At 46.0% G+C, this 23774-nt stretch overlaps 1 protein-coding gene across 1 annotated transcript in view; it reads right to left on the reverse strand.

Moving 5' to 3' along the window:
* The window catches only part of LOC311369586 (bile salt export pump-like), a 31833-nt gene extending 8618 nt beyond the window's left edge, over nt 1–23215 (reverse strand). Inside the window, 13 exon segments of the mRNA XM_084487792.1 lie at nt 764–925; nt 3153–3257; nt 4640–4699; nt 4701–4820; nt 7411–7531; nt 7947–8016; nt 9945–10146; nt 13252–13422; nt 15855–16058; nt 19463–19588; nt 20334–20444; nt 20778–20891; nt 23042–23215. Of these exon segments, the coding sequence (XP_084343918.1) occupies nt 764–925; nt 3153–3257; nt 4640–4699; nt 4701–4820; nt 7411–7531; nt 7947–8016; nt 9945–10146; nt 13252–13422; nt 15855–16058; nt 19463–19588; nt 20334–20444; nt 20778–20891; nt 23042–23158 (1683 nt within the window). The 5' untranslated portion in view covers nt 23159–23215.
* Between the last annotated feature and the right edge of the window lie 559 nt (nt 23216–23774).

Genomic DNA, 23774 nt, shown 5'->3' on the forward strand with positions numbered 1-23774 from the left:
GTCCTACATTTTTTTAATCTTTGTGCATTTAAGTCTAGATTTGGGGCAGCAGTAGCTCAGGTGGTAGAGCAGGTTGGTAACTGCAAGGTTGCTGGTTCGATTCCCGGCTCCTACTGGCTAAGTGTCGAGATGTCCCTGAGCAAGGCACTTCACCCTAACTGCTCCTGACGGAAGGCTGTCGCCTTGCATGGTTGACTCCGCCGTCAGTGTGTGAACGTGTGCATGAATTGGTGAATGTCAGGCAATATTGTAAAGCGCTTTGAATAAATGCAGTCCATTTTACACTTTTTTACCATTTGGACCAAGATACATACAGCCCTCTACACCCCCTTGCAAGTACAAGTGGGTCTGGGCCTCCTGCCCCAACTCCTACATGGAGTTGGACAGTGCAATGCCTCAGCTATACAAACTGTTCTCATTAGTGGCAACAATTGGATCTACATCTGCAGGTGTAGAAAGGAGCTTCTCCTGTTTAAAGCGGCTCAAGTCCTACACCCGTAACACAATGGGCCATGGCCGTTTAAGCAGCCTAGCTCTGCTGGCCATTGAGAGGACACTGGAAAAGACAGCTAATTGGTATCACAGGGTCACAGAGCATTTCCTTGAAAAGGAACAGAGAGCAGAATTGACATATACATAAATTGACAATTTATATGATGCAGGCCGAAAATGAGCTTCCCCTCTTCGAAAGACCAGCAGCAGCCGCCACTGACATACAGACATTCTGTGTACAGTCTTCTCTGTCCCCAGGAACAGCACTCACCCCCTGGACCTGCGAGGCGTCGGTGGCCAGGCGTGTGGTCAGAGCGCCGGGGCTGTTGCGGTGGTCGTCGAACCAGCCGATCTCCTGGCCCAGCATGGCCCTGAATCCCAGCCGCCGCAGACGCCTGGTCAGCAGCTCGCCGGACTTGGAGAAGGCGTAGCCCTGAGAGAGAGAGAGAGAGAGAGAGAGAGAGAGAGAGAGAGAGAGAGAGAGAGAGAGAGAGAGAGAGAGAGAGAGAGAGAGAGAGTGGGGGGGAGAGAGAGAGAGAGAGAGTGGGGGGGAGAGAGAGAGAGAGAGAGTGGGGGGGGAGAGAGAGAGAGAGAGAGAGAGAGAGAGAGAGAGAGAGAGAGAGAGAGAGAAAGAGAGAGAGAGAGAAAGAGAGTGGGGGAAAGCGAGAAAGAGTGGGGGAAAGAGAGAGAGAGAGTAGGGCAGAGATAGAGCGAGAAAGTATGAGAGAGAGAGAGAAAGAGAGGGGAAAGAGAGAGAGGGGAAAAAAGAGAGAGAGTTGGGATAGATAGAGAGAGAGAGAGAGAGAGAGAGAGCGAGAGAGACGGAGATAGAGAGAGAGAGAGACAAGACCGGGAAGATGTTGTTTCTCTATTTATATGATATATGATATATATTTAGATGATATTCCGATATGATATTACATCTTACTTACTACATCTTACTACATCTTAATGATGAATTTATATGATGTATACATACACACATACATATATATTAGGGGTGTGCATCTCTCCAATAAAAGACGATTCGATGCGTATCTCGATACATGGGGTACGATACGATTCAGGAACGATAAATTTTTAAAATGGAACGATTCGATTCAGTTTGATTCAGAAGGATTTCGATTCGATTCGATGTGCCACGGCTCAATTCGAGAGGGTATGATGCAATGGATTTCTTGTTGAAAGTAGACAATCATTTCACAAAATGAATTAACTTGTAAATGTGGCATTTCCTTCAAAAAGATTTATCAAATATTAGAGAAGAAGTGTATTTGTTAGGGGTGTGCATCTCTCCAATAAAAGACGATTCGATGTGTATCTCGATACATGGGGTACGATATGATTCAGGAACGATACATTTTTAAAATGGAACAATTTGATTCAGTTCGATTCAGAAGATTTGCATCTTTTAAAATCAAAATCGATTTTCCGATTCAAATCGGTTTTTGTTACACCCCTAATATATATATATATATATATATATATACAATATTATGTGTGAATCCTTCATGATGATGACTACATGAATAGGGATTTTGTATGCAGTTGTATTATTCAGTTCAGTAAGGTTAATTAGCACTAGTAAAAAAAAAGTAAAGTAATGTGCTGATGTCTGTAACTCAATCTATGATATGTGTTATCAAGATACATCTAGAGGATATTATTTGTGGTATGTACTATAATTGAGTTGTTATATTTCCGTTGACCTTCACTTTTATTGCACTTGATAAAAATAATAGAATTGGACATTCAGTCTAATGCATTTGCAGTGGAATAATTGTGAAAAACATTTATCGTAGCGTGCTAAATGGATTATCCTGACAGACTTCTGTACTGAGTGTATTGTAGTGTATTGGGACTTGCGAATAACTGATTTCACAGACAATAATAAATGATGTCACAGACAATTTGGGGCACAATCAAGTCCACATGGCCCGAATAATATTTGCTAAAGAATCTCAACTGCATGTCCATAATCGACAGCAAAATCACAATCAAGATATCCACTACACAATGAACTACAAAATGAGGTCATACACAAGGTGGATTATACTTTTTTTTTACGTTTGATACTTAAGCTGATTTAAACCCTGATAAATACTTTTGGTACTGAAGTCCATTTATTAGAGCTACTTCACGAATACTACTTAATTGTTAACTGAACTTTTACCAGAGCCACTTTCAGCTAAGACATCTATACTTTTTACTCAAGTATGGACTATCTAGTGCTTTATACACCACTGCTTTTATCTCGGTGACAGTTTAGTGCAATTTTAGGCACAGTCTGTCGCACTTCTTTTTTAAACCTTTTTTTTTTAATTTCTTTGTCTGCTTCCCACCAAAGGGATCCTGGGTGAGTCACAGCTCATCTCTGCTATTTTGGATCCATTCAATTCCCTAATTCATAGACATCAAGGCAGGGGCCAGAATCATGGTTTTGATATTGCATGATTCATTTGCTCATTCCTTTAGCAATCTGTCTCATCCAAGACCTAGCAGGGACCCAATGCATATCTCTCTCTCTCTCTCGCTCTCTCTCTCTCTCTCGCTCTCTCTCTCCCACCCAGGGAGATAGGGGCCCAGGGAGTCAGTCAGAAGTGGGGGAGGTCCAGCTGGGGAGGATGGGGGGAGGGGGGGGGGGGGTGGGGAGACGGTACCTGGATGATCTGGGTGAAGAAGGTGAGCAGGCCGACCACCACGAAGAACATACAGATGCCGTTAATCTCCTTCTTCTGGAGGTCCAGGTCTTGGATGGAGAAGGTCTGTACAGGTGGCGACGCGCACGCACACACACACACACACACACACACACACACACACACACACACACACACACACACACACACACACACACACACACACACAACACACACAGATTAATAAATACAAAGAAATACAAAGACTCACACAAACAGGAATACATATACACACACACATACGACAGGCACAGGGCACACACACACACACACACACAAACGCAAACCACACAAAAGTTAACAAACCCAATGAGGCACACGTATGCAAATGCGTGCACTTACACACCTTATTCAGTAGGGGCTATCAACAACAAAAGAAAAAAGTGTAATCATTTAAGAGCACCATGGCTGATTTTCAGTTTGACTAAAAACGCGGTAATTAATGGTTCGCTCTTAACCCCCGTGCCCTCCAATCAACGGTGAGGGCCGAGACGTGAGCACACCGTTCCTTTTTCTCCCCCCCCCCCATTTTTTTCCTCCAAAACGCTTCATCAGCTGCAGCAGTTCATTAGCTCGCTGATTAGCCAAATCAGCCGAGTACCCCGTACGAGCCGTGCGGCACGGCGCCGCTCAGACCAGCCCTAATTACAGGCGGCGGCGGCGGCGGTTACTGCTGCACCGAAAAAACAAAAACGGAGGAACGAAAAGACTTTCAGCGTGCTTCAGTCTAGTGTGATTTAAGCTTGATGTGTTGGTTTCTTCAATTCCAATCTCACACAGGCGACACACACGCTGCGATAAAAACGAACGGCGGAATTATTTGGACTAAAAGTGAGTCATTGAATCCTATTTTGTGCTACACGACGCATCGCGTGGATTTCTATTCTAATCGGTTTCGTAGGTTACGAAACGGGCTTTCGCAGATGGCGATGTTGATAAAAAAACAAGCACCTTCGAAGCTAGCCCAGCTTTGGCTGATAAGACTCACCTGTTTGATCCTGTGGGACCATAGGTGTCTGTTATAGGTGTCTGTTATAGGTGTCTGTTCCGTGAGATTACGAAGCCAGTGGGAGGTTTTGGAAGGAAAAGCCTCATGTTTGAGTGAGTCCCCTGCCTTCTGGCTGACACTTTTCACTTTTTTTCATTTCATAGTTAAAGGGTTTACTGTGCAGGCTATGGCAATCTCCAATCACTACCGTCAGATTTGGAGGGGGGGGGGGGGCGATGTATCCAGAAATGTTACCTTTTACCCAAAAAAGTAACTAGTAACTCATCCCATAGAATGCGTTTAACCTATACAGGGAAAATTCAGCCGCAAATAACACGCTCTGTAATCTCACGTGTCCGGGTATCAACAAAGAAAAAAACCTAGCCGGTGCGTCTCCTAAGGTTACGTGGGTCGCGAGTGACGCAGCTGTGCCGTGCGTCTCGCCCGTCGCCATGCCTACCGCCAGGATCTGGCTGAAGAGCAGAGAGTAGACGGGGTTGACGCCGCCGTTGACCGCCGCCTCCGAAGGACCCGAACAGCATGTAGGGCCACTCGGGGCTGTTGTACTTGAGGATCCTGGCCACGGGAGCAGGCTCCACTGGCTCCTCCTCCTCCTCCTCCTCCTCCTCCGGGATGACATTCTGGGGGAGAAAAAAAAAAAAAAAAAGCGATGACTCAAGGGTATGGGAGTATTCAAGTGGCAGCCATAATGAGGGCTGTTTGAATGCTCAGAATGCTAAGGAAATATGCTTCAATTTTGTTTATGCCGGGTTGTTCATGTTTATACAGACCTCCTTGACGCATGAATGCAATTATCTGAGATGTGCTTTTAGAAGTCCATCTTCAGAATAATTACGTAATTACATAACCTAGCATAAGTGCACACAGATTATTTATATATATATATATGTCAACTGTATAACCGCGGTAGTCTTTTTCGTAGTCCTTATGAATTCTCCCAGCCCATCTTTTCTTGTGACCCTTCGAGGAAGTGAGTAGGAAAGGACAGAAATGTTTTTGATTATCCGGATCATCTGGATTGTTGACTATCTGACCGGAGCCACTCACTATATGGCAGTGGTGGCTGGTGATAAAAATTGTTGGTGGGGCGCAGTAATAGAAAAAAATGAATTTGGTAGATTTTATTTCCTGTATTCTGGTGCATTTTGGGGATGGCCACTACCTATTACCTATTACCTACTATTCATTCAGATTCATAGCCTGACTTTCAGGGCCTGGGCAAGCTTACAAGCTTACCCATTGTTGTTATTATGATATTGAGGCAAATCAAGATCACTGTCCTATAGCGTCCATTTTTGTGTCTCAATTTCAAATGCAGTTATAATAGAAATATGGGACAGTTGCTTTATATTGTTTATATGCTACAGGCCGAAAGACTAAATTAATATGTAACTTACTTGCTCCTTTTAAGTATAACATTGCTTGGGGAGTCCAATTACTCCACTGAAATGGGTGGAAAGTGCTTTTACATTGATTCGCTTCATTGTCCAATCGTGTGGTGATAAAAAAAAAAAGAAACGCCATACCATTGGCCTGGGGCACACACTGGTGCGACCCGATGGCAATTTATTTTTGCGCCAATGAAAAGCCATCTCTGCTTGATAGACATCAAAAAGTTTGCGAGCTTACGTTGACTTCAACTTGGCCAGCTCCCCTGACCTGAAGGAGGGCTTTATTTCGAATGACCAATAACTAGCCTAGCCCAAATCATTGACGTTCAGACGCATTTAAATGGTTGCTGGCAGTTGCAAGTACGGTCTATCACACAATTAAACAAGGATAAATGCTATGTATTTTTGTTGATTTATTTCGTATGTTGGAGATCACTGGTATCTGTATTGGTTTGAGTCAATCAATTGAATGGGAATCACTGCAATATAATTTAATGATAGTTTGGGATTGTATTCATATTGTAAAGTTAATGTCACTGGTTTATAATATATATTAATGTTTACATAATATAACAATGGATGGAATATACTCATAGATCATCATATTTTAAACCTGTTTTAGCTTAAAATATCCTCATTGTTACACTGATAAATCTTGTTTACCAAAATCTATTGATGATTCCCCCATTTGCCCGTGATTCCATATGCCCTTAAACGGCAACGCAATCTCGCTGCAGGCACTTACTCCCACATCAGGCGAATCAGGTCTCATTTACATACAATGGTCACTAATGTGCTGCTGTTAGCCAGATTCAGAATTGTATATTGTATTTAAGGCACTGACATTAGAATACACATTAGTTATTTATTGAGAACCCCATACATTTTCATAAGGATCTAAATACTGTTTCTTTAAAGAAAGCAAACAAATTGAAGCACACACACGTTTAGCAGTCAAGAACCGGGAGGTGGTTGAACCGCTAAAACACAGTTACACACACACACACACACACCCAAAGACACACACACACACGCATGCACACACACACACAAACTAGCAAGTAGGCTAGACTATCTATTAGACTATCTATCTATTAGTTCCACAAAGATTATGGACATGACCGTTCTTAAACACACACACACACACACACAGACTTGTAAAACACAAACACACAAGAACACACACACACACACACACACATACGTAGATGTGCAGACACACACACACACACACATATAGACACACATACTCACACACACACACACACACACACACGTAGATGTGCACACAGACACACACATAAACACAGTTTAGAAATGGGGACATAGTTAAAGACGCACGCACACACACACACACACACACACACACACACACACACACACACACACACACGTAGATGTGCAGACACACACACACATATAGACACACATACTCACACACACACACACACATAGATGTGCACACAGACACACACATAAACACAGTTTAGAAATGGGGACATAGTTAAAGACGCACGCACGCACACACACACACACACACACACACACACACACACACACACACACACACACACACACACACACACACACACACACACACACACACACACACACACACACACACACACACGTAGATGTGCAGACACACACACATATAGACACACATGCTCACACACACACACACACACACACACACACACACATAGATGTGCACACAGACACACACATAAACACAGTTTAGAAATGGGGACATAGTTAAAGACGCACGCACGCACGCACGCACACACGCACGCACACACACACACACACGGGGGCCGACCTGGGTCTTATCAGGCTGTGAGACAGAGTAGGCCCGGGGCCCCAGACCCCCAGCCATGGGCACAAGGGACTCTGGGATCAGGTGGGACATCTGGGACCGCGACCGCTGGCGGATGGACGCCCTGTCGCGACAGACCCGCTGATTGGTTAGAAATGGTTTGCCCCGAAAAGTAATTAAAATGGGGTGAAGAGATAAGTACATTTGAATCTGGATTGGTTCCGAAATGTTCTGAAATGTTCCAGAATAAAAGTCATTCTCGAATGTTCCCAAATGTTAATAATTGTAAAATCATTTCTGGAATATTACTCAACGTTCCGGAAGATTCTAATAAAACGCTGTCTAGACTTGTCGTTAGTAAAATGGTGTGTTTGTTCATCTGCTCAATTCTAATGAATGATTAATGATTTATCAAGCAAGAGAAACAGGCAAAGTCAGGTCCAATTATTAATGTGACTCTCTAGTGGGCGATGCGAGGTTTGAACAAACAAAAGTGGAGGATGAAGGTCGATAGACAGGAGGGCGTAGGGTGGTGGTACCTGAGACTGGCCCGGTAGCTACCAGCTCTGGACAAACGCAGGCTGACTGAGTCCTCCTCAGTCTCAGCCACTGGCAGAGAGACAGAGAGAATGCATGAGAGAGAGAGTGAGAGAGAGAGAGAGGAGAGAGAGAGAGAGAGAGAGAGAGAATGTATGCGAGAGAGAGTGAGAGAGAGAGAGAGAGAGAGAGAGAGAGAGAGAGAGAGAGAGAGAGAGAGAGAGAGAGAGAGAGAGAGAGAGAGAATGGGAGAAATTTACATATAAATGACATAAATGACAGAGAGAAAGAGTAAAGAGGTATAGAGTGAGAATGAGAGGGAATTAATGGGAGAGAATCAATAAGAGATAAAGAGGATGAATGAGAGCGAAAACTAATGACAAACAGAGAGAATCTATGAATCAATGAATGAGAGATAGAGAGAACAGAGGGAAAGAGACAGTGAATGAATCGGGGTGCCTGGGTGATGTAGTGAGAATGAGGGAGACAGGGGGAATGGAAGAAAGAGAGAAAGATATAGTGAAAATATAGTCAGAGCCAGAGGATATAGGAGAGCCGGAGAATGAGAGCAAGAGAGAAAGAGACTGAAAGTGAACGATAAATGACCGGTAGAGACAATAAGAGAGGGAGAATAACATTTAATAAGAGAGAGAGAGAGAGAATGAGGGAGAGGGCGGTTTCAATATTTTATGAACCGCTCACACACACCACAAAACACAAGGCCGCTATTTGAAAGACTCCATAAAGCTTTTTATAAGGTCCTTTGTAGCTTCATTCAAACCAACACAAACAATCCTCGATAAATCCCCAAATTTAAATTGGGAACGGCCATCCTCGGCTACTCTATTAAAATACACATAAAAGTTAGTCAAAGTTTGATTCTGGGCCACGTCATTGGTCCCAAGTTGAGCACTCATACCACCGATGAATGACATCCAGCTTTTCAGAGATTATTTTTACCGAAACAGTGTTGACAGCCCCAGTTAATTCACAATATGTGTATGAGGCAATACTTTCCTAAGCCCCATTCACAGATGCAATTTTTTCCTTTCCATTTGCTGTCTGAATGCATCAGTGTAACACTGTGATGACTACATTCATCACAGGGGTGTCATTGACACCTTGTTGTTTATGTGAATAAAACGACTAACAGTAAAGGCTTGCAACATTTCAAATATAGATTTAAACCCCTCAAACGTCTAAGATTTAAGCACATCAAACGTCATGAGAACAATGTGAGAGTTAGGAGAGAGAGTTAGGAACGGAATAGAATGCTCTCAAACGGGTTGGTGGAGAAACATTCAACCCCCATTTCTACGTTTACATTTACATTTAGGGGATTTACGCTTTTATCCAAAGCGACTTACAACCGTTAATACACACATTCAAACACCGATGGCAGAGTCAACCACTCAAGGCGACAGCCAGCTCGTCAGGAGCAGTTGGGGTGTGGCTCAGGGACACCACGACACTCTAGCTAGGAGGAGCCGGGGGATCGAACCAGCAACCTTTCATATACCAAGCCAACCCGCTGTACCTCCTGAGCTACTGCCGCCCATTTTCTCTACACTTCAGCATTATTTTAGCAACAAACAAAAGCGGAGCAACTAAATGACAACGTTGAAGATAACGCAAGACGCATTTCCACATAAAACGAGTAAACATTTATTTGGGTGCGCTGCCCCTTTAAAGCGGCCATGACATGGCACCAGGTGTGGTGTGATTAGCCGATACAAGCCGTTTTGGCAATCTGCCTCTTCTGACATCACAAGCGGGCGTGTCCACCTAGATGTGCGACGGACAGACGAGCGACGTTTGCCACAGTCCACCGGGTGGGCCGGCAGACTGAACCCGCCGGCGCACATCTAGGTGGACACGCCCACTTTCTGCCCCTTATGACGTCATGAGGGGCGGATTTCCAAAACGGGCTTGTGACGGGCTAACCACGACCACACCCGGTGGTCAACGGCACGGGCACCTTTAAGGCGAAGACCACCTACTCTCCCGCGCCTTCTCGTTGAGGGCCTTGTCCCCCTGGCTCTGCAGGGTCACCAGGGTGAAGTAGACCCCCTTGCGTTCCATCAGCTCGTCGTGCTTGCCCCGCTCCACCGCGCGGCCACGCTCAAAGCCCACGATCACGTCGGCGTTCCGGATGGTGGACAGGCGGTGGGCAATGGAGATGGTGGTGCGGCCCTGGCGCACCTGCAGAGGAGGGGGTGGGCGGGGGGGGGGAAAGGTGGATGAAAAGACCGGGGGTAAAAAGGGCGCACTAACGCTAAGTAGTGCGCCGTTCAGGCTTATTCCCTTCAGGCTTATTTTCGATAATGACCGGCGTTCTAGATATTATCCCGCTTATTACACTACTTGGTAAAACTAAAAAAATAACTTTGCAGTGTTGATCAGCAGAGAAATAGTCTGCCAAAGATGTTGACGTCGCTAAGCAACCGAGTACGCTGGGGTTGATAAGTTACCGGACTGCTTGCGGGGTGATACGAAAGACGTGAAAAAAAAATCCACTTTCCTTGACAGCGGTCATTATATGCTTGGCAACGGTCATTATTGAAAAATAATTCACCACCGAAAGTCGGGAAGGCCCACGCAAGTGAACGGAGCGTTCCACAGCATTGAGAAGAGCCGTGTAATAATGCTTATTACTGCGTCAACTAAGTAGGTATGTAAGTAAGTAAAGTTTATTTATAGAGCACATTCCAAACACAGCTCGCACTGCCCAAAGTACATAGCGCAATAGAGAAATAAAATTTTAAAATAAAATAAATACACTTACAAATCAGGGTCAACAAACATATAAAATTGCACTATAATTATGTTATTATGTTATTTTATATGTTTGTTGTTGTCTTTTTGCACTATTAGGTTATTATATTATATGTCGTTTGGTAAATATTTTAATAGCACATTTGGAGCATTGGTCTTAAAATGTGAACTGTATACTCCTTGCCCAGCCCATTGTGTTCTCTCTGACATACTCCTGTGTTGGTAAATGGTCCTCATTTATATAGCGCTTTTATCCAAAGCGCTTTACAGTGTTGAATGATATTCACCCATTCATGCACACATTCACACACCGATGGCGGAGTCAACCACGCAGGGCGACTGCCAGCAGGAGCAATTAGGGTGAGGCGTCTCGCTCAGGGACACCAAGACACTCATCTAGGAGGAGCCGGGGATCGAACCAGCAACCTTACGGTTACCACCCAACCTGCTCTACCTCCTGAGCTAATGTCGCCCCGTGTCTTGTCTCTTGTCTGTGTGTACATTTTTGTTTAGTCTGTGAACTGCTGAATTGAATTGCCCTCCGGGATGAATAAAGTTGTTTGAATTCAATTCAATTGAATGGAGGATGGGGAAACGTAATTTCGGTCCTCTATGTAAGTTGTTGCATGGTCGGTCTGACAATAAAGTTCACTTTGACTTTGACTCACAAGTCAGTGATTTAAACTAAGACGACATCAAGAGAAACAACTAATCACAGACACAACAGGGTACGACAATTAAGAAACACACAGGGAAGGCCAGTGTGAAAAGGTGTGTTTTGAGGCTGGATTTGAATACGGAAACTTAAGGGGCCTTTCTGATGTCGGGTGTGTGATGGAAAAATCTACATGTTGTTTCATAATTTAGGCCTTGTTCTTTCCTTCGCGTATTGTCTTGCCATCCTGCCTTTCCCCAGAGTCGACTATTCATTGACCTTTCATTGTGCTTGATTCAGCCACCTCACAAGTGAGCGATGTCGTCAAAATGTTATCCCATGTGCTCTGGTCAGCTGTCCCACCTTCCTCCTTAGAATCAATGCCCTTGTGCTGTGGTCAGCGGTCCCACCTTCCCTTCTCTATGGGTTGCCGGCCTACCTTCCTTAGAGTCAACCAATAGTGTTAACCTTCGTACTTGGGTAAACGGGTCACAAAGGAGAAGACATCCCCTTAGGCACTCTTCTGCTATATAAGAACACAGGCAACTCTGTGTTTTGGGCAAACATTACTTGATTTGATTATTGACATCTGCAATATGGGGAGGATCTGAAACGGTATAAATAACTCAGTCAAACTGTATTCTGGACTCACTCTGCTAAAGAGGAGTCTAATGTATGCATGCATAAACCTAGGATAATTGCTTTCCAATTTATTGTGTGCTTTTTTGCAGGGGAAATCAAATTTTTTTGGGAAATCTCATCAGGCCTAGACGCAATCTCTGTTACAGGAAATTGCCACGACAGGTGGCAGTTGGTTCCACAGCTGAGGACCAGCAAGCGCTGTCAACAGTTCACCTGTCAACAAGGGAATCTGGCACGCTTTGTTTGTGATCTTCTTCCTTTTTTTTATACATTTTATTTAATTGCTTAATTTTATTTGATGTTTGCTTTAACTTTCCACTAAATCATAAACACGTTGCACTTTCTACAATTGCATTTTTTTTTTTAACCTTGCCTTTGTTTTTTTTTACTTATGTTTTATTTTATAATTTCATTTTATTGTATGACAACATTTCCAATGTGAAACACTTTGAAACCGCCTCGCGTGTGAAAAAGTGCAACATAAATAAAGTTGCCTTGCCTTGCCTTTTTTCGATTGATTGATGTTGAGTTTATTAGGCAGAAATGAAACAAAAACAGTAACGGGGCACAGTCAAAACACTTCGCCTAATAAGAACGTCGAAGAAAAGGCCTTGCCGTCTTGTTTCCACATGAGTCCCGGGGGGGGGGTTAAATTCACGAGCATGCCATGAGAAATAACAACAACACAATCAAACCCTTCTTGTCGGGTGGTGTTTTTTTTTCCCCGAGCGTGTGCTGGATAACGGATTGAATTTGGATGGTAAAAAAAAAAACGACGCAACAAAACAAAACGGCCGACACAAAAACAAAATCGACCGCTAGACCAGGGTCGCTCTCACGCATCTGGCGTGACACTCGCGCTTTCAGCATCAATCTCACGCTCTCACACACACGCAACAAATGTCACGGCAAAGAAAAAAAAAAAAAAAACTCCAGTTAAATTTCTGCTGATGACTAGACTAGACCAGACATCGTATTGTTTTTAACAAAAGGGGAGGAGTTTAAGACATCTCTGTCTATGAGCTCCCCCCCGCCCCCCCCGTCAACAACTCTGCCTGCCTGCAACCCCATACTCCCCCCCCCCCACCGTCCTGTCAACAATTCCATCCATGTTATATTATTATAATGTAAGCATTAGAAGATTTTTCAAAGTCTCACACCAGCCAAAGACGAAAAGTTGGCAACCCTGTAGACTGGAGTGGAACCTAGGGGGTCTACCCGCTGGCAACGCTCACCTTGTCCAGGGCCTTCTGGACCGTGGCCTCGCTCTCGTTGTCCAGGGCGGACGTGGCCATGTCCAGCAGCAGCAGGCGGGGGTTTCTCACCAGCGCGCGGGCGATGGCGATGCGCTGCTTCTGACCGCCGCTCATCTGACCGCCGCCCTCGCCCACCAGCGTGTCGAACCTCTGCCGGGGTGGGGTGGGGGTGGGGGGGGGGGGGGGGGGGGTCATGGAGACCGTTCAGTGGTCTGTCTGTCTGTCGGTCGGTGTATGTGTGTGTGTGTGTGTGTGTGTGTGTGTGTGTGTGTGTGTGTGTGTGTGTGTGTGTGTGTGTGTGTGTGTGTGTGTGTGTGTGTGGGGGGGGTGTTTGTGTATGCGTGTACGCGTGCATGTGTGTGGGGGGGGTTATGTGTGTGTGTGTGTGTGGGTGCGTGTGCGTGTGCGTGTATGCGTGTGGGGGTGTGTGTGTGTGTATTTCGGTGTGTGGGTGCGTCTGTGTATGTGTGCGTGTGTGTAGTGTATATTATTTTCCATTCACCTGACTCTCACGTTTCACGTCTCACGTTCTCAAAGTTTTAAAATTATAAATAATAGAATGATGAAGCATGGAATATCACACATGTTTTTATCCATATGAACATCAATTGGATGGGGGGGGGATGTAGTTGTTAACCAGCCAAAAGAACCGTGTTCGATCCCCCACCCCTGACTAGAGTCAGACCTGAAGGCAGCCTCGGGCAAGACGCCCCCATTTGCCAGCTGCTTCATGACATGTATCCGATTCCAACTCAACGCTCAATAAAAGCATCCTCCCGATGACTAAATGGTAGACTACAGGGGGCTTTTACATCACAATGCATCATGGGATGTTTTGTCGCCCCGTCCTCCGCCACATTCAGAGGACTCGGGAGAGCTGGAGTGCCGTGTCGGATCCAAAATCCACGTAAACAAACCCTAACCTAGCCCACTGAAGACTTGAAGTCACTTATTTTGCGTCTCTGTCAGATGACACCGTTACGCTTTTCTAACCACCGGGGCCACTCAAAGCACCATAGATCTTAAGGGCCCTCATAAACCCAAGTACACACACACACACACAGGCGCGCACACACACACACATACACACACACACACACACACACACACACACACACACACACACACACACACAAGCACACAAGCACACAAGCACTCACCCACGCGCACAGCGGTGGCAGCTATTCAAGGCTGCAACCAGTTGGGAGCAGTTAAGAGTGATGAGCCTTGCACGAGAGCAGCACGGCAGGGGAGTCCACCAGGAGCGCAGGAGGAGGTGACTTTCAATTAGCTGAACACCATATCTTCTAGAGTGGGGCTGGAAGCTACAACACCTCCTCTAGGCCACCTCCTCTAGAGTCTAGACCACCTCCTCTAGGCCACCTCCTCTAGAGTCTAGGCCACCTCCTCTAGGCCACCTCCTCTAGAGTCTAGACCACCTCCTCTAGGCCACCTCCTCTAGAGTCTAGGCCACCTCCTCTAGGCCACCTCCTCTAGAGTCTAGACCACCTCCTCTAGGCCACCTCCTCTAGAGTCTAGACCACCTCCTCTAGGCCACCTCCTCTAGAGTCTAGACCACCTCCTCTAGGCCACCTCCTCTAGAGTCTAGGCCACCTCCTCTAGTCTAGATCACCTCCTCTAGTCTGGACCACTTCCTCTAGACCTAATCTAGACCACCTCATCAGTCTAGAACACCTCCTCTAGACCAACTCCTCAGTCTAGACCAACTCCTCAGTCTAGACCACCTCCACAGTCTAGACCACCTCCACAGTCTAGACCACCTCATCAGTCTAGACCACCTCCTCTAGTCTAGACCACCTCCACAGTCTAGACCACCTCCTCTAGTCTAGACCACCTCATCAGTCTAGACCACCTCTAGTCCAGACCACCTCCACAGTCTAGACCACCTCCTCATTCTAGACCACTTATTCTAGTCTAGAAAACCTCCTATAGTCTCTAGACCATCTCCTCGAGACCAACTCGTTTTGTCCAGACCACCTCCTTCTAGTCTGGACAACCTCCTCTCATCCAGTCCAGTTTCGGCCCGCTGGCTCAATTCACGGCCGTCTACCTGAACTTAGGCTTCAGAGGCTTCTTAGGTCTTCCAGTTCTTAGGCCCCACGAAACACAAAGGCTAGAGCAGCCTAAATAATTAATTCCAACAGCTCTTATCATGGCTGAACCTTCCTAAAACGCAAAACAAACAACTATTGGACCGCAGCCCCCATGTGGTCCGTCCCTAGGTGCAGGGAGGGGTCAGGGCGGGGTCAGGGAGGTGTCAGGGAGGAGTCAGGGCGGGGTCAGGGCGGGGGTCAGGGAGGGGGTCAGGGAGGGGGTCAGGGAGGGGTCAGGGAGGGGGTCAGGGAGGGGGTCAGGGAGGGGTCAGGGTGGGGTCAGGGCGATGGTCAGGGCGGGGTCAGGGCGGGGGTCAGGGAGGGGGTCAGGGAGGGGTCAGGGTGGGGTCAGGGCGATGGTCAGGGCGGGGTCAGGGAGGAGTCAGGGCAGGGTCAGGGTGGGGTCAGGGCGGTGGTTAGGGCGGGGTCAGGGCGGGGGGTCATGGAGGGGTCAGGGCGGGGTCCTACCCGCGGCAGGTCCATGATGAAGGAGTAGGCGTTGGCCTCCTTGGTGGCGGCGATGATGTCGTCCATGGAGACCCCGGGGCGGCCGTAGCGGATGTTCTCGGCGATGGTGGTGGCGAACAGCACGGGCTCCTGCTCCACGATGCCGATGAGCGAGCGCAGCCATTGGATGTTCAGCCCTCTGACGTCGTGGCCGTCCAGCGTCACCTGGGGATGCGAACGGGTGAACGGCGTGACGACGTGACGGACTCCTGGCTCCGCGCCCCCCCCCCCCCCCCCCCTACACTTTAGACCAATCAACCACGTTTGAAGGCTGGAAACTGTAGAAACTCCAGTAGCATACGCTGGGGAGCAACATTCAATGAATCATATATACAGTCTAGACATTGTTAATATGGTAAATGACTATTCTAGCGGTAAACGGCAGATTTTTAATGGAATATCTACATAGGTGTACAGAGGCCAACCACCACTCCTGTGTTCTAATGGTATGTTGTTTAGCTAATCGTGTTAAAAGGATAATTGATGAGAAAACCCTTGTGCAATTATGTTAGCACAGCTGAAAATGGTTGAATAAAAGTGTGAGTTTTCATGGAAAACATGAAACGGCCTGGGTGACCTCAAACTTTTGAACGGTACTGTATTCATCATCGGTATTGCGTTAGCTGTTGCTGAAATGCACCAACGACGCCGCCGCCATATTTGAGAGGGCAAGACTGGCCTGTAAACAAATCAAGTAAACAGGGGAGCTGTGGATTCGTTGGCTAAAAAGCCCTGTAATGTGATTGCGGAGCGTGTGTGTGGTTGCTGGCTGGTTTGAGCAGCCTCACCTGGCCCCGAGTCGCACTGATTGGATTCCGGGGCTGGGTGAGGCTGCACACCTGTGGTGCGTTGAGGAATCAATGCGCACAGGCTAAGCCAGCCGTCAGCACACACACACACACACTCAGGGGGGATCTCTGACATGACAGCACGGTACACCTGCTCTGTGTATCATCTTACTCCAGACTCTGCTATAAACCGGTTAAGGCCGTGTCCCAATTCAGGGGCTGCATCCTTCGAAGGATGCGGCCTATGAAGATGTGGCCTTCGTAGACCGCGAAGGCCACACCGAAGGCTGAACGAGCTTTGTTAAATGGGACGGTCTAGCCTATGGAGCATTTCCGGATTGCGTGACCAGCCGTTAACGTCCTTTACCTTGCGTGACCACACGCCACTCCTGTCTCCTAGCAACCCTGACAGCTGCGGTTCAAACCGGACAGCAGAGGAGAAATATGGAGCCAGAAATCATAATTTCGTTAGTTATGTTTTATCTTTTATTGGAGGAGTGGGAGAAGATTCACCACCGGAGCCGGCGGGTGAAGAGAGGACGTTGGCTTAACGTTAGTTTAACGTTATATGGCTAGCGTTAATGTCATTGAACTTTGACAATAAAGTTACATATTTGAAATGGTCCCAACCTTACTTGTATAGAACAGAAACAAAATATCCAAAAAATGTTTTTACATCGTTTTGTCATTAAATATGTATTCGCTGCAGCTGCTGCTTCCGCTCTCTCCGCGCCATTTCTGAAAAAAATCCAACGCGCAATGAATCTTGGGATACGTTGGGCCGTCCATCCGGGAATCCGGGAAAAGAAGGCTGCATATCTTGGCCGCATTTGAAGGAGCCTTCGAAATGGGACAGCCTTTACGCGCCGCTGTGACGTAAGCGGCCTTCAAATGCGTCCTTCGAAGGATGCAGCCCCTGAATTGAGACGCAGCCCAAAACACCGTCCTCCTGTGTGCTGGTTGTTGGGGGAACCCACTAGCTGGAGTGTAGCACGTTAAACATTTAATTCGTCAATTAGTTGTTTTTTTTATATTCAGTATTTATAATGAATAATAATTTAGTTTTGAATTATATTAACAATAACTAATTCTATTTTTATTCAATTATTTAAATGACATTATAAAGGGAAAACTACCTTTTAATCTACTAAGAAAATCTAACTAAGTCTAACTAAGTCTAAATCTAACTAAGAAAAAAAGGGAAAAGAAAGTCTACTGGTTGATAACACAAGGAAAATAAGCCAAATCCATGCTTGGCATTCAGTATCACAATTTTCCATGACGTAAATCATATGAAAATTCATGCCAGCCTAACTTTGATACGCACTCCTCCTCTTGAGCGTCAAGCAGTGATTATAGTGTGACTATCGAGATACTCAGGTACTCCACGAAGGTCATAAACTGTTGGGTAAAAACAAAATCAATAAATATGTGATAGCTTTTTATCCAAAAGAAAAATGCAGCTGCCACTTCAACTGGTATTTGTTTGTTTGTCTTTACCTCTGCAATATGGCGGCCACGTTGCGGTAGTGAAGCAACTGGCCCAAGCAATCAACGCGACATCTATCTATATATGTCTTTGGAGTTACCCTGTATGGATATCTACCCAACTAGGACGTGGTTACAGTGTTTTGAAGGGTGTTTGGTCTGGTTCTTGGTTCCAACCCCAACGTCCGCAGTTAAACCTTAAGCCGTTTAGGGAGAAGCCTTGAGAAACCTTCTCCTTAAGGACCTGTGTCTGAACTGAGCGGCCATAAAAGTGTCTCCTAAATAGTAAATAGTGTCAACTGGACAGAAACGAAACGGTGTAAAGAAATCACCATCCCCGCCAAAGATTGACGGCGAATGGGAACGTGTCTCGTCATACTCCCCCGTCATGCATCACCGAGCGAACAACGCCGAAACGGACTGCTCTGCTTCGTCGTTCCGTTCTCTCGCGAGCCGGTTTTCGCAGAGAGACTGATGACGGGGGACGGGCCGGCGTGGAGCGCTCGCTATTACGGCTTTCTGCACACATGTTGGCTCAATGCGATTGGGCCCGCAGCCACACCCATCCCCTTCCTCTTACAAGGAGAAGCAATTTTCTCCCAAGCGTGTGGAAAATGATTCCACGCTCAATCAAAGTGACAGAATAAGACCATTAAGGGCCACCGGCGCAATGATGTAATGGATGATAACTGCTTCCTGTCTACCTGTGTGGGGGGGGGGGGGGGGGGGGGTCGATTGTGTCAGACCTGGAGGGGGGAAAAGCGGTATGGAAGTTTTGGGGTCAAGGGTGACGGTTGGGTGTTGGAGGAGGTGTGTAGGCGCACAGTTAGTCTCCAGAGTTCGACAGCAGCTCGGTTCAATTTCGGTTGTTTTTTTTAAGCCGGCGTACGCATGCTTTCGTTGCGCGCGACTTTAATGTGTTTTTGGAGGGTGTTTCCTTTATTTTTCGATTTAATCCTACGTCCTCGACACCATTTTGAAAGAGGCTAATTTGTTACTGTTGTCTGGGGGTTAAAGGCCGGCGCTGGGGGAGTGGTCTTCACTGTGATAGGCTGTCAAAATGTCGTCATTCTAACGATTGCCCTTTTTATCCCGGCAACAGCTACTTGGCGACGCTGATAGTTATCTGGAGTCCCGCCGAAAGAACAGCTCACCGAAACAAAAACCCATTATGAAACTGCAAGTCTCTAGCCTCCAACGAAGATGGATGTTTTTCATTATGAGATTATCCAAACCATCTAAATACGGGTTTGTTTTTTTGGAGCTCCGAGATGTGTTTTTTTTTTTTGTTACCATGCCTTCCTTTGGGTCGTAGAAGCGTTGGATCAGCTGAATGGCGGTGCTCTTCCCGGCCCCGCTGGGCCCCACGAACGCCGTGGTCTCCCCGGTCTTCACCGCAACGCTGAGCTGGTCCAGGATCTGCCCTCATGACACACACACACACACACACACACACACACACAGAGACACACACACACACACACACACACACACACACACACACACAGACACAGACAAAGACACACAGACCCAGACACACACACACAGAGACACAGACAAAGACACACACACACAGACACACACACACACACACACACACACACACAAAGACAGACAAAGCCGCGCACAAGCCGCGCATAAATGCACACACGCATGCACATACAGACAAACAGAGATAACTCACAAACAACAATCAAACACACACACACACACACACACACACACACACACACAAAGAAATACAAAAGATAATCAAACACACACACGTAAATAAACACAAAAGACAATGAAACACACACACAAAGAAACACAAAAGACAATCAAACACACACACACACACACACACAATAACAACACGTTACCAACATAACAAGGACAAAATCAATCGTGAAAGAGCTTTGAGTGGCTGGCAGAAATTGCAGCCAATTTACTTAAAACTGTCAGTTATTACAAAAAAGAAAAAAAATGTGAAGCTGTCAACAACCTCACTTTTCTCAAATATCAGTTAGATTCACTTCCCTTCATCAAGTTTTGAAGGGAGAATCATATCAAATCATTCTTTATTATTAAAACATTTGTTCAAGGGTTGGTGCGGCCTCTACAGCAGCGCTTGCACGTTTAATCCACCGTGTTAGAGACACGTCAAACTCTGTAATCTCCGTACCTTGACCTCCGGTCTGGCGGGGTAGTGGAAGGTCACGTTGTGGAACTCGATGTCACCTTTGACCTTGTCCAGCTTGTAGCCCGACTCTGACATGCAATCGATCTCGGGCTCCTGGACAAAACGGAGGACACATCGGAAAACGGAAGTTCGGAAAACGATATCATGCCGTGACACAGATCAGCCGCGGCATAAAATCGTTTTTTAAGGCGTGATGAGAACCCGTGAACAGACAAACAACCGCGTCTGTTAAACATCACCTAACCTAGCCGACATAACATTTTCTTGCACTTTATCTCTTCACGGGCCAAAGGGATTCAGAGAATAAAAACAGCCCTTGGGGTTGTGAGAGTCTCACGGAGAGTCTCACAACCCAAGAGAGTCTGGTGGATGGGACTCGGTTGAATGTTTGAATCGGATAGAACGCATCACACCAAGGATACGCACCCTGTCAATCGTCTCAAAGATGATGGTGGCAGCGCCTCGGCCCGAAGCGAAGGCCTCCAGGCACGGAGAGGCCTGACCCAGATTCATGGCACCTATCAGAACTCCGAAAAACACCTTTGGGAAGCGGGAGCACAGAGAGAGCCGCGTCAACACGCTAATAGCAGCTATTCCTCCGGGTTCGGGGGTCCGCTATGTAGGTCGACGGCGTGACGTTTCTCCTCTGCTACGCTACCCTCTTTGTTTCAGGCTGTTCTCGATAAACAAATTGTGAATAAATCATGGATCGCCATAAATAACCAATCGTTGTTTTAGTTTTGGTTTTGGCACTTAGCTCCCTACTCGCATGAATGTGCAAAATATTGAAATACAACGTTTAATGTTGACATTATTATATTATCGTCATTCATTGTGAATCGTTTCATCGCGGCCTTAAAGGTGCACCATGTAGGATTTAGTGGCATCGGATGAAAGGGACGGGCAGAAATGTAATATAATATTCAAGGTTTTCATTAGTGTATGATCCCATGCAAATATGAACCGCTCCGTGGTCACAACCTGATAACGATCCCTTTATGTCTACACAAAGAGAGGGTCCTCTTTCACGCCATGTTGCACCACAATATATCTACTGGTTCTACCAGAACAGACAGCCAGAACGTTTTTTGTTCTGGTATAAACGGGGTCAAGTGTGAATGCCACCACATGTGGAACTATTAACAAGCATTATCGCTAGCTTACTTGTAAGCTATGACCTGTAGTTTTACAAACGAAATAACTAAAAACTATTTATGAATCTAACAAGGAACTTCCTCACTTGACACTTGGCTACTCAATGCTGTATATCTTACGATTTTTGGAAGTACATACTGCAGTGACGGCTGCTGGTCTTTCAAAGAGGGGAAGCTCATTTTCGGCCTACATCATATAAATTGTCAATTTATGTATATATATATATATATATGTAAATTATGCTCTCTGTTCCTTTTCAAGGAAATGCTCTGTCATACCAACTAGCTGTCTTTTCCACTGACTTGACCAGTGTCGTCTCAATAGCCAGCAGAGCTAGGCTTCTTAAACAGCCTTGGGCCATTGAGTTACGGGTAGGCTTTAAACAGGAGAAGCTCCTTTCTACACCTGCAGATGTAGCAGTAATTGTTGCCACTAATGAAAACAGTTTGTAAAGCTGAGGCATTGCACTGTCCAACTCCATGTCTTCAAGGAGCACCAATTTATATTGATTTAGGGACCTCAGGCTCCCTAAATCAAAGTGATGGCCAACTACCAAAATGATATTAAACTTGAACAATGTGTCCCACAAATGTAGGAATTATGTTAAACTGAAGCAAGGAATTGTGTGAATAAGTGTATGAAATGTACGATGAAAATTGTCTAGCAATTTCGCCAAGCAAATATCAAGAAATAGGTTGCAGTTTGTCTTTCGACTGGCTTGCAAAATCTGCGATGGGACTGAGGAATGAAGACGGCTCTGGTGACTTTTTATAGTTCAAAATCGCTGTCAATCAAACAGCTACTCAGTCTTTCGCAGACCCTCCAATCATCACGCAGAAGCCCAGCGTCCAGGCCAGCCCACTCCTCCATTCACCCCCAGAGACGCTGAGCGTCCGTGGGAGGGAAATAATCGCAGCATTATCCAATGACCGTCGACTTTCGACGCACTAAAAAAAGCTGTTCTCTGGAGCCCCATTGAAGTGGATGGACGCTGAGCTTCAACAGGCAAATGCAATGTAACGCTATGGGAAGGAAATTGAGTCAGTTGACCTGCGATAAGCAGCTGATTCTGAACAAACTCGTCTTCGAGATGGACGTGTTCTAACGCATTTTTAGCCAATGAAATATTTACACAACAGTATATATTTGACCATTTAATTTTTGAAATTTTAGGGGAAGCTGACCTTCCCTTGCAGTCTTAGAGAAATTGCCACTGACATACTGGCAGCTTACAAGCCACCGTAGCTTCTCCTAGTCATTGGAAAGGCAGGAGTGAGGCAGGGGTATTCAGTTGGTTGCAATCTGCAACCTCACCGCTAGATGCCACTAAATCCTACAACTATGATTCATTACATGGGTGACACTATTTCAAGTCATGTTCCACATCAACAAATCAAGCGTGTTCCCAAAGACAAGCACATCAAAACACAACCAGCTAGCATCCCACCGGTGACAACACCAAGTAGGTAGCATTGGAGGTTCATGGTCACATGACCACACAGTCACATGACCCCAGGGTCCCGCGGTCCCGGTACCTGAAGCAGGGTCCCGGGCGTGTACTCCACGCTCAGCACCAGACCCGAGCCGTACCAGAAGGCCAGCGCGTAGCAGAGGAAGATGACGAACCACATGTAGCCCGTGAAGAAGCCCATAATCAGCCCCTTGCGGATCCCCCAGCGCTGGGCCAGGATCAGGTTACGGTCGTACCTGTAGGGGGCGACAGAGGGCCGCTCACATCCCGCCAAATAACAACATGGAGCGCTAATGGCGTTTTTTCAACGTTTTAAAAGAAATGTTTGCATATTTCTTGATTTCTTCTACTTTTTACTGATTTCAGTTCATTCAGTTCATTCTCTTCAGGTGAAAGGGACTGGTAGATAATGATACGAATATTAAAAAGTGTGTTTTAATTTGTGTATAATCCCATGCAAATATGACCCGCTGCGTTTTAATAACCTGAGAACGAGTCCTTTATGTCTGCACAAGTTCATTCTCTTGGCTAAATGTCATCGTTTTTTTGTTTCTTACTATTCAGCACCAATTTTTCAGCCCAATTTTGGTCCAAAAACGTCCAACGACGCAGAGCTAACTGCTGGGACCTTCCGCTTATTGTCAACTACTTCTCAGCTTATTTGCTCGGTTACAGTTCAGTGTGTGTCTTTTTAGAAGTTATTTTTTTGGGGGGGTTTATGCTCAGTTTGGTTAGTTTCAGTTAGTTTCATACTTATGTTCTTAATTTGACTTCTGATTTGTATCCTTCTGTCCTTT

This window comes from Micromesistius poutassou, assembly GCF_964030765.1.
Source record: "Micromesistius poutassou genome assembly, chromosome: 24".
Taxonomy (NCBI): Eukaryota; Metazoa; Chordata; class Actinopteri; order Gadiformes; family Gadidae; genus Micromesistius; species Micromesistius poutassou.